The sequence below is a fragment of the Centroberyx gerrardi genome, chromosome 10, assembly GCF_048128805.1.
Source record: "Centroberyx gerrardi isolate f3 chromosome 10, fCenGer3.hap1.cur.20231027, whole genome shotgun sequence".
NCBI lineage: Eukaryota > Metazoa > Chordata > Actinopteri > Beryciformes > Berycidae > Centroberyx > Centroberyx gerrardi.
In genome coordinates, this window is record NC_136006.1 from 31,359,726 (window position 1) to 31,371,762 (window position 12,037).

Genomic DNA, 12,037 nt, shown 5'->3' on the forward strand with positions numbered 1-12,037 from the left:
CTGAGCGGAAAATTTTCTTCAATTACGAAAGCTTAATTTCACCGAGCTGATGCGCGGCGGTGCGGCCGCTCCAGATGTTGACTTAATAACGCGTTAATAATCTCCCTGTCAGGGAAGGAGATCCTTAATTCCGCAAGCCGGACATGGGACAGCCTCCTTCAGATAAGGAGGGGGGGTGTGTGTGAACGATAATGTCATCCATTTTCAACCGTTTCTGACTTCCCCGGGCTTTATATACGTGAGACACAGTGGCAGGTGGGTTAGATTTTCCTTGTGGTAAATTGCCTTGACGTTATTAGCGAGGAAATATTACAGCGGAGGAAGTTGCGAGGCGTTTCAAGAGATGAGGTTGGCGGGAGGTTAATGTAGCAGACAAATAGCCCTATAAAATGTGAATTGAGATGAATAGCGCCAATGACCAAATTAGATACGACTCGCGTAGGGGTCCCATATCTTCTAAATAAGCCGTTCTCTGCATTTCTGTGACAACATCAGGAGGGATTTCTTGCGTTTCAGCTGTCGGTTACACATGAAGAAGAAAAAGCTCCCAGGGATCAACAGAGATAGGTGGAACTCTCATGAGAGAGAAGTCGTTTTGGTGTAAACATTTATTGGTTTTCAAACTGAAATAAAAATGACTTGCACCAGCATTGAACAGCCTTTCAAGAATCCACACATTTTTTCTTTGAGAAATGAAAGGAAAAAATATAGATATAATATATATTCAGTTGTATAAATGTGCAAACTTTTTTCCAGTGACCCAGTGGGTTTAATTTAAGAAGACCTTCTGATGACAGACTTGATACTGTTGGCCTTTCACCAGGGAGAGTGTTGGAAAGTGTGGACAGAGAGAGAGAGAGAGAGAGAGAGAGATTGAAAGCTGAGGATTGTTAAAATACATTGTCAGTGGAGGAGTGTCATTTTTTTTTTCATGAGACTCAACTTTTTAAATTAAAGTTAAAAACCGGGGACGTCAAAACAATATAAGCCTTTGTCATTCTCATTTGTGCCTGTGACCAACAAATACTGTTCACTGTGAAAAGAGAACTGATTGAATTTTTTAGCTATTATATAAATTATTTACAATAAGCGGGTCTTTTCCATACAAGTTAGACACTGCGGTGTCTTCATTTTGTGTTTGTTGGAGAATAAAGCAGTAGACTCTGGAGAGAAGGCACAACAAGAGACCCATTGTGTAGCAGAGGGGGACTCCATGATGTTCTGACCACAATATGGGGCAAGTGGCTGGTGGGAGGGGGGGGGGCTGGACTAAGATGCCCAGGAGGGAGGGGGTGGGGAGGTGGAGGAGGGGGCTTAGGTGGAGTTCAGCTGAGACAGAGCAAACACTCCAACACAGCCCAGCAAGACAACTGAGCTAGGGATCAAACTCAAGATTTCACAACTTAAAAAAAAAAAAGAAGAAAAAAAAAAAAACTTTAAAAAAAGGGAAAAGTGGCTGCCCTTTGATATGTTCTTCCCCTTTCTTGAATGTGAGCAGACCGATAACCATTTGGAAATTCACCCTTTTTTTTGTTTTGGGATGTTAATCATATATGTTATTGTTACTTTTTGTTCCTGTTTTTAATCAAATTTGCTAGAATTTACAAAGACAAAACATTCCCCAAGAGTCTCTACAAACAAGTGTAAAAACAACCTTTCTACATCAAACCAACTTAGAATGCGACAGAAGGGGGGGAGGGAGGGGGGGGGGGGGGAGGGGGGGGGGGAGGGAGGGAGTAGAGAGTGATGGCATCAGGAAGTGACTGGAGACGCTGGTGGTGGTGGCGGTGGCGGTGGGGCGGTGGGGGAGAGCTGTCGTTGAAAGGGGCTGGGTTGGAGCCAGAGGTCCTTCGCCGTTGCATCTGCTGCAACGGCAGCGCCCGCTATCGGGAGCTGGCCCTCTCCAGACCGGGATCTTTGCTCGTAGCGAGTCTGAAGGCGGCGCGGGAAGCGGTGTTGTGGCGGGGGGGGCGGCGGCGGCGGCGCCTCGGGCTGCGGGGTGTCTGGAGGGGACGGCGGCCAGGAGGGCGTAGGTGGAGGCGGGGTTGGCGAGGACCGGGAAAATAGGTTTGGCGTGGTGTCGGTGGTCGTCGCCGGCCCCCGGCTGACGTTCCTGGCGGTGGTGGCGGTGGTGTCCGAGGGGCTGGTGGATGCTAGTCCCCGCCCTGGAGAGCTCACCCGGCACAGAGTCGCCCCGGCTCCAGCTACAACTGCTCTTTTCTGGCAGCTCAGTCGCCTCCAGGACCTGCCCGCTCACTGCCTCCAAGAGGAAGAGAGAAGGCACAATCATCACACATTCATATGAATGAAATCAAACACTGGAGAATGTCAGAGGGGAACCAAGCATTACGCTTAGTTATGCTTTAAGCTGCAGCCACACTGATCCATTGTGTCTGTTTCAATTCAATTCATTTTCAATGAGAGCTGTCCTGATGATGTGTCCGTCTGTCAGATTGCCATCCATTTTGACGGACTTTGACTTTTTCTGGACGGACGGATTTGTCTCCATCCGTTTAGCCAATCAGAGGAGTTCCTATCTTTGTTTTGGAAAAGAACAGCGGCAAACACAGAGACGACGGTCCGACCAAAACAAAGATAAAACGGAGAAAGCCTGGTGTAACATTGGGACGACTGGAGGTTTTCCAGGTCAGTCTCTTATTTAATTTATACTCTATAGTCTGTTTCTTCTTTTTGCTTGACGATCCAAAACAAACCATCTGATGGATCAGTGAGGCCGCCGCTTTACACTGACATGAACTATAATACAAAACATTGGTATTGACATCTGTAGACAATGACCAGTTGCCATGAGATCTCCAACTGTTCTACTTTGGAGTTTCCCTGCTCATCTCTGCCTTACAGCTGACAGAGTTTGTCCCTAAGTTTACCTGCTTCACCTACACTGAGATCTGTAGACAGAGCTTTCCTGGGCTGTTTTCTTCCTCGGCCGCCACCGTGCCTCATACCCATGGGTACCTGGGGGGGGGGGGGAGACCAGGTCAAACTCCAGTGCAGTCACAGCATATTAAGAGGTATGGATGGGATTCCAAAAAACAGAGACAGACACCGGCACTGATTTTGTGAAGATGTTTTGTTTAACATTGTTTATTTGTGTAACCAAGAACTGGAAAAAACAAAGGCTGAGTGGCAGGTGTGCATTTCGACTCACCTGGTGACTGGGGACCATCGGGGGTGCGTGGAGGAGAGGGGGACGGATCTGGGGGTTATACTGCAGGGGCTGTCCGAGCAGGGGATACCGCGAATCTCCTACGAAAACACACACCCGCATACACATACTTAAAGGAACCTCCCCCCTCAAGATTTTATTTTGTGATGAGGTGTTTGTCATTTACTTTTTTGGTGTACCTGCTTTCCTTCAACTGGCCTCATCTACTTCCACTTCCGTTAGTGATTTCCTACATTTCCCACACTAGCTTCTGACAACCCCCAGAGAAGGGACTTCAACTTGTTGCTTTCAATCAAAAGGTTGTGTGGTAGGGATGGGACAATATGTCCAAATTCAACATATCGTAATACAAAAATGTGACAATACGTACTGTGGGGCAGAAAAATGAATTGTGGTATTAGCTCTGGGACGGGCTTGCCCATCACAATTTCACAAGCATCCAAATTATATTATCTGCACTTTGTAATGATATTTTTAAATTGTTGTTTACGTTCTAGCAAGCCATTGCTAGAAAGATTTGAGGCACAGAAATAATAATAATCCTGCACAGTCTTACTTTGTTGTCGTTGAACTTTTAGTTATTACATCGTATCGTGGTTGTATTGAATAGTGAATCCCATATCACGCATCGAATCGTATCGTGAGATAAGCATATTGTCCCATCCCTAGTGTATGGGCATATAAATATTGTGGCTCCGCCCTTTGTGGTACATTCAGACCAAACACGACCACTTGCTTTTGTGTTGCTTTGCTCTATCAAAAGTCGTTGCTTGTCGCCGTCAAAGCAAATTTTCAGTTTAACATTGTTAACGGAAACCTATTTTATATTTTATCAGTTTCTTCATTTCATTTTGCCCAAATATATAATCCATTAGCATACATATGGAATACATAAACATGATTTTTTTTTTGGTGCCTTTTTTTTGCCTATTTTCTTCCAATTTTTGTCGTCACCAATTCCCGATGTGCTCTGTGTGCCCTACCGTTGCGCGACCCCCCCTCCTTTAACTTTCTTGTCTTTCTCAGACTGGCTGTATGTGGGAGGATTCACCGGGCCTTCTTGATGCCTACCTTGCCCTGGCACAAAGGGTCGGGAGAACTGTGGCATGATGGGAGCGGAGGCCAGGCCTGGACGGATGTTCTTCACATTGGTCAGGTGAGTAGGCGTGGGAGACTGGGCCGGGGAGGGGGAGGGGCTGCCAAGCTGAGGACTGCTCTGTAGCCACACACAAACACAATTCAAACAATGAAAAACCTTTGCCATTTACAAAACACATCTCAGATCTACCCCATACATAAAAAACTATAGATACGAAAAGATTAGTGCTCTATCATTAAGAAATAAACTGCAATTTAAATGTACATTATCATCAATCCTGGTCCACCGTCTGTGTTGTGTCATGTTTTAAACATGACAACACGAAAATTCACCAAAAAAATCATGAGATAACACAATAAAAAGAAAAATCTGTTTGACATGTTCCGTGCGACAGCACTTTTGTGCAACAACAATTTGAACATGTGTCCACTTGGCATTTTCTGAATAACTCTGGCTTTGAATGTTTTCACACTGCATGCGAACTGGTGGGAATTGGCTTTTAATTAGGAAAGCATGGATACTACTTTTTCCACTGTTGATACCAATTGCAAGTACCAGCTAATACAACTGTATAATAATTTTTTTTTTTTTTACTTGCGGTGTTCAAAACACAGAACAATATTCCCTAGATCCGAGTATATTTCTATTTTTTATTCGATTTATGACATCCATAGCTTCCTATCAGTCAGACTCCAACAGAGTCAGACTCCAACAGAGACCATGCGTATGTTTTACATACTATTTTTACATTTTATACACTACTTATACTTTCTACTACTTTCTTTATATACTACTTCAAGAGGAGACCTATGACCTTTCTATTTTTAAATGTTTTTCTATACTACTTATATATATAATTTTGCATTGTGTTATGTTTAATGTGACCTGTGTGAGCAACCCACCAAGTCGAATTCCTAGTGCAAACTTACAAGGCCAACAAACTGATTCTAATGCTTGAGATAAATAAAATAATATTACAGTACATATTTTTTGGATTGGAGAAATCTTTTGTGTGACAGAGAGCTAATCATATGAATTTGCTGTAATTTCTGTGTGAGGGAGCTACATTCACTCCCTCAGTAATCAGGTGCATAGCCCCTGCACTCATTCTCAATTCACCCTTAGTTATATTCTAGTGATTTCTTAAGTTATGTATTCATCTGCTAAACCAGGACCCAGTTTAGTCAATTAATGCATATACTTTATTCTCTGTTACAGTGCTGTATTTCCTTTGTACAAGTTTGTTTTATTTTCCACCTTTATTAATCATTGTTTTCTCCGAGGTCCACTTCCTGGTGATGGACGGCACATCATGGAAGCGCGCACGTGAATGCTGCCTAAGTACACACCAGTGTTTCCAATTGGACTGTGCCAAGTGTGCTGATGAGAGGGGGGAAGCAATGTGTTTTGGATTTGTGTACATTTGTTTTTCTTTTCCTGACAGCCCTGCAGTTCCACATATAGCTTATCACTAGTATCACCTTGTATAAATGTAAAGACTGAATGACTGGCTTGTATGTCAAAATGGTAGATTGCCATTCCTACTTTTGGTAGCACCCCTGCTGCTAAGGGCTAATGTGACTGACAGTTGGTATTTAAGCAGTGCTTTGATTTCTTCAGGGTGTGTGACTGGCTTTGGGCTGGGGGAAATGCTGGCTGTAAGTTCTGTCACCTTTTTTGTGTTTTTGGCTAACGTCAGCCTGTGTACAGTGCACACAGTTTTCAAATAACAGTAAAGTAAAAACCCAGAGCTCTGAGCCAAACTTTTGGACTGACTCCACACTTCCCAGAACCAGAACATTCTGGTTTGTTACACTTTGCGCATGATGTTGGGGACATTCGGTGTTGGCTTATTTCACTGCTTCCCTAATTTGGCCTTGCTGGCTCCACTACCTGTGAGGTGTCTATGGAGGAGAGCTCTGTCGACTTGGGCCCTCTCTGGTGGTCCAGGCTGTAGTACTTGTTGTGTTTCCACTGTGGGGGGGAGTGTGGCCGTGGCTGCTGGCTGGGGGGCAAAGTCAGCTGCATCATCACCATACCGCCACCTGGTGGAGGGGGAACACCTGCATGCACAAACACACACAGTCATTTTTTTATTTTTATTTTTAATTAACCTAAAAAGTAAACACAGCTTTACTTCTCAATAGCATGCTATAGCAGTGGTTCTCAACGTGGGGACCACCAGGGGTCCTTGAGGGGGTTCCAGGGGGTCCCCAGCAAATTGATGAATTAAATTGAGTTAAACTTCACCATTATTTCATTTACAAGAAGTTAACCCAATTAGAGAATGTAGAAGAATGACTTTTTATCATAGTTTCACTGTTATCTCTCTACCTACAGATTGTCATGGAATTCTGGACAAAATCATATCTAACAATAGATATATTTTCAGATTTGGGTTCAAGAGATAAAATCTCATCAAATGGGGGTCCGTGGCCCATATGTGTACTAAATTAGAATAGAATCACTGTGTTATAGTATATATGGACTGCAAAAAGTAGTATGCTAATTAACACATTCATTGGCATGTAAATAGCATGTAAAACCTACTTCTGCATGTCCATGAAGAAATCTTCAATTTTGCTCTATATTTTATTAATATGTCATATATTATGTCTATATTGTATTAATATCTCAGCCTCACCATTATAAATCTTCATCACCTAACTACAGGTGATGGCAAGCCAGTTATTACATGCAGTCACTGACTGAAACATGTTATTAAATTCCTGTGTTTAAATTAGGTTTGTTGATGTACACATTATACCTGTCAATGTGGGACTTACAGACAGTATTTCAAGGAAAAGCTATTGCATTGATACTTAATCACATCAGAAAACTTTGAGCTGCCAAGCATCCAATTAACTTTGTTTGCCCTGAAGGTTAGCTATGCTTGGCCTTATTACAGGAGAGCTTTGAACTGCTCTTAACTGTTATTATATTTTGCTGCTTCTGTTTGCTAGGACTGCTGTCTTAACGCTCTTATCCTGGCTCTGTTCTCAGCTCTTTTGAACTTGGCTTATTGATGTTTTAGAGTAAACATAAAGGCATACAAATCAAACTGTGCCAATGAGGCGCCGTTTCCTTTTATATTAAAATTAACTACACTAATAAACGACTCAAAATAATACATGAACAAACAGGTTAGCAGTAATCATTTTGAAGCGTGGGAAATCCAAAATACCTCCATTACCTCTGCTTTGTTTAAATCAAACAGGATTTGGCGGCGAATTGAAGGGGAAAGTGACAGCATGGAGCGATAAGTAGGGAACAGCCCACAGACACCAAACACCATTTCACATTCAACATCCAAAATTGAACGCGGCCATTCTTTTCACTTGGTAATCCCTGCGCAAAATTAAAAACATTTTGACCACCTGCTTTAGAGGAGCAATTTCATTTTGGCATTTGAGAGAACATTTTCCTTCCCACTATAATTAGTTATTCGAGGAGAAAAGAGGAGATGAGGGGGAGATGGTCGGGAATGATCACAGGGTTCGCCACCAGAGGAAATTCACATTAACTGAGGCAACATAAAACGGCAAATTAGAATTAGAGAACCCATGAAGGCTCTTTTTCTCCAAGATGGCCATAACAGGGAACAAAGAAGCAGAGGAATTACTTTTTAATTACCACCCCATATCTGTTCAATAATTAGATCGTTAAGGCTGGAGAGTGTAATTTCAATTAGCACCTTAAAGCCCTTTGGCACACATAGGCTGAATGAAGCGGGGGGGATGGTGGTGGTGGTGGTGGGCTGGCTGATGTTCAGACGTTGACATGACTACCTCCCCTTTTGTTGTTTGAACCTTATATTATGGGCTTCGTCGAAGAGATGAAATTGTGCCCCCTCTTCCCCCTATATCCTGGCTTTGAATCAATTCAATCCATTTTTATTTGCCGAAGAAGTCGGCGAGAGGTAATTTCTTCTGATGACATCCCTCTTTTGTCTAGTGCAATCTAATTCCAGGGTTAGGGGAGAGGATCTTCCACTTTTGAGGCAAGAAACAGGGAGAGGTGGGTTCAGTAAGTGGATAGAATCGTAGAGAGTAGGAGGAAAAATGGACGAGGATGAGGAAGAGTGAAAAAAATGTTGGAATGGAGGAGGAAAGGGAGAAGTGGCATCATTTTGAGGTGTATTATCAGAGCAAGTGATATATAATTTTGGGAGTTTGGGATTCATTAGTCAAGTGTTCTGCTGTTCTCATCTCATCTCTATTCTGCAAAGAAAGAAAACTTGAGGAAAAAAAAGGCATGACACAGAACTTTCCTCCGCTATTGCCCTGCAATCATTTTTACAGAGGTAGAGTTGTACTGCGACCAACCAAGGACCAACGGGCTGGCTTTGCTTGACTTGCTTATTGATACAGTAGCCATTGATTTTGATGTCCTTGTTGAAACCTTGTATTAATTGACCATGGCGGTGTACCTGAGCACTGCTGTGCAGGGATCTGCTGGGAGCTACAGGGGGAGGACGGCCGCGGAAACTGCATCTGCTCTGACCCCGGAGGAGGCAGGAACCCCACCGACGAGCTGCACAAAGACAAAAAGCAGTGAGAGAAATAGACAAGCGGCCCGCTGAAGCAGCATGGGCAGCACATCACTGGCACGGCTTCACTGTGTAATCAGAATTCAGCTCATCAGCCTAAAAATGGGCTAAATTAGCCAAGTGGAACACAGTGTACACTGGGGATCAATAGCCTGTATTACATTAGAATCATGATGAATTTCCTCATCAAACACTAGTGAGGTCCAATGCTGGGGGGATGGGGCTGGGGGTTCTGCGGACCTCATTTTCAGCCGAATCAAAACAAATCAAGTGTAATAAGCATTTATCATCCGGCCTCGGTAACCAAATTGCAGGCGTGCCACTTCCAGTTTTCTGCTTTCGAGGCTCCTCCATCCTGATTTAATAAGGATATAAGCAAAGCGAAGGGTGATGTGTCAGCCCAAAGCACAGAGGCAGCTGCTGCAGACAGGCAGGCACCCTGAGGAATAGTGTGCATCTGCACAGCAGCCAACATGAAGGATGGTGTAGAGAGAGCCGCTCACCACGCGGGACCATCGCTGTTATATTAAGACTCACTGGATATCTGGCCTTATAAATCATCTTGAGCTTGGCCTACTAAAATTGAGGTCCCTAAAGGGGTGAGGGGCCTTTAAAAGTGACCCCTTCCTTCCCGTGCACAGCGGCATCAAAAGCAGGAATGAGGAATGAGGCTGACCCAACGGGAACCTCACAAGTTTATAGTCAGAACCTGACAAATATATGAAGCCTGGTTGGTACCATATAAAGCATTTGCTACTGTACCTCATTGAGTTCTGTTGGTTAGGTGTGATAACACTGTAGTAAACCTGGACACTGGAGGCTGGCATGGGCCCCTGGTTAGACTGGTTGGGGATGAGGATTGGCTGCTGATATGTCTGCTGTGGTACACCCTGCGACCCTTGGGGCATGGATACCTGGAAAGACGAGATCCCCACACAAGCTTTACAATAAAGTCCTATAGACATGGCAACTGTTTTCACTATAAAAACTGAGAGAAAAAAGACAAACACATTGAACTTTCCACTGGATTGGATTCAATTAGGCTAGTCCAGCTGAGGTGTTTATATACCGTCAGTTCATTTGGAATAAAGTGAACTAGTTGTATTTTATTTTATTCATTTTTTGAAGAGAATACACACCTGATAAGATGGCATGGAGGGATACTGGACCATCATGCCTTGCATCTGAGTTCCCATATTGCTATGCTGGCCACTGACCAGGGTCTGACTTTGTTGCTGTTGAACTCCTATCATACTCTGATAGCTCTGCGGTTGATTTGGCATCACAGTTTGGTAACCTAGAGCGATAGGAAAGGAAGAAACAAAGGTTATTCTGTGAGCCAGCAGGAATAAAATGACTTGATGATTTCAGGCGATTGGGCATCCATGGGACCGAACGCATTGTGCTTCACTTCGTTTGGTACAATCGATGATTCTGTCAAGTCAACATAAAAACAGCTGGGTGAATAAACTGCTTTTCCCCTTAAGTAATTTCACTCGAAAAAATTTACCACTGGGAAGATATTGGGAGGAAATAAACATTGCATGGAAATACTGTTAGAGGGAATGAATCCTCTGAAACTAATAACAGGCATTCTTCTTCCACTGGGTAAAATAGATCAGTGTCAAGGTTACCAGCGAGCGATTGCAGCCGTGTAAATGCCCACGGAAAAAAAACGTCTCCAATGCAGGCACCGGGATACTAAAAACAGCAGCAAGCAAAAGAGGGGAGGCCTGGGCAGTTTTCAATTTCTCCTGGCTTTTGGCCAGAGCGACGGCAATCAATTTGGCCGAGATGAGCGGAGAAGTGGGACAAAAGGAAAGGATGGCCTCTGGCGGGAGGGCGATGAGGCTGGCTATTTTTAGTGCCGTTCTCTCACCTCCACTTATAAACCGAGCGTGAAGCGAAAATAAAATTAAACACTCCGTCTCCGGCACGCTGGACGTAGGAAAAAGCCGACCGGCTACAGTTGGACCCCCTCGAAAAAAGGCACAAGTTGATGTTTGCTGTCTGCGCTGGCGAGTGCTTACAGGAGATAACATTAAACACGCTTGCTGCCCAACTCCTTCTTAGTAGATATACTGGTGCTTATGCCGGCTTACACTTAAAAAAATAAGCATATCTTTGCTTGAAGAAGGGGGAACGTAGACAGGGATTTTTCCTTTCAGTACTGATGTCCTTCAATTCATACTATCCATTTCAACAGCTTTTTTTCTCAACAAGACCAATGTAGCATTATGGTTTATTCGATCGTTTTTAGCTGGCGACATATCTGGACACAGCAACCAAAGTCCTTATAGAAACAGCTGATAGACAACTGATTTGTCCATTGGAAGATTATATGCAGCAATGTAGTCGCCAACCCACGGGCATCAATAAACGGAGTAATTAAGCAGTACAGATAATGATCAATAACACTTTTAATATGGTAGTAGAGTCATAGAGAACAGAGAAAAAACATTCACAGCCTGTGACGGAAAAACAAATTTGAAGGCTCGGTATTTGACAGACAGGAGACCTCATTATTTGACAGTCCGTCCTGAAGGAGGCTGGGAAATAGGTGGGCTGGCTGAGAGCTGACATTTTTTTTTTCCCTCCGGTAGATTAATACAGTATGAGGAGAGGACGAGTGAGGGGCAGGAAAAGAGACCGGTTCACTGTGAGAATCATAGGCCTCTCAGACAGCGCCCCGGCCCCGTCTCCAGACCCTCTTGTTCCATTGCAACCCAGCGCAGGACCCAGGAAAAATTCAAAGGCATATTAAAATACAATGCTTTTATAACACGCTAGAAGACATTTTCCCACACAGCTTTTCCCCACATACAACCTCAGGACAGATGCACGCACAATGGCAGCCAGGTAAAAGAAAAAAAAGAAACTCAAAGCATTTCACTTTTCTGATGTTGGTGGCGCGGTGCATCCTTCTCCCGAGACAGGCTGGCGCATAATACTGCAGTTAGCTGAGCATAGTGGGGGAGGAAACAATGCTAATCGTGTATTTGATTGGGGATGGGCATTGTGAGGGTTAGAAGCGCAACACAATGGCCAACTCAGGAAGAAAAGCTCTGCGCTGTAATTAGCTCCTCGCTCTGCTCTCCTGCCCCAGGGGCGCCGCCTAATTTCCCCGCTGCAGTTTACTCAAGACGAGCCCATTGTGGACCTGCCATAAGAACGGATAACCGAAGAAAACAAAGTGCTGAGA

General features: G+C 43.9%; 1 protein-coding gene across 1 annotated transcript in view; it reads right to left on the minus strand.

The window, feature by feature from the left end:
* Positions 1 to 602: 602 nt before the first annotated feature.
* The window catches only part of LOC139921995 (R3H domain-containing protein 1-like), a 61,812-nt gene continuing 50,377 nt past the window's right edge, over positions 603 to 12,037 (minus strand). Inside the window, exons 21-28 of the mRNA XM_071912419.2 lie at positions 9,975 to 10,132; positions 9,598 to 9,749; positions 8,716 to 8,819; positions 6,180 to 6,349; positions 4,259 to 4,403; positions 3,170 to 3,267; positions 2,889 to 2,976; positions 603 to 2,256 (exon numbers count right to left, since the gene is read on the minus strand). Coding sequence (XP_071768520.2) covers positions 1,664 to 2,256; positions 2,889 to 2,976; positions 3,170 to 3,267; positions 4,259 to 4,403; positions 6,180 to 6,349; positions 8,716 to 8,819; positions 9,598 to 9,749; positions 9,975 to 10,132 — 1,508 coding nt within the window. The 3' untranslated portion in view covers positions 603 to 1,663. The remainder of the gene's footprint in view (positions 2,257 to 2,888; positions 2,977 to 3,169; positions 3,268 to 4,258; positions 4,404 to 6,179; positions 6,350 to 8,715; positions 8,820 to 9,597; positions 9,750 to 9,974; positions 10,133 to 12,037) is intronic.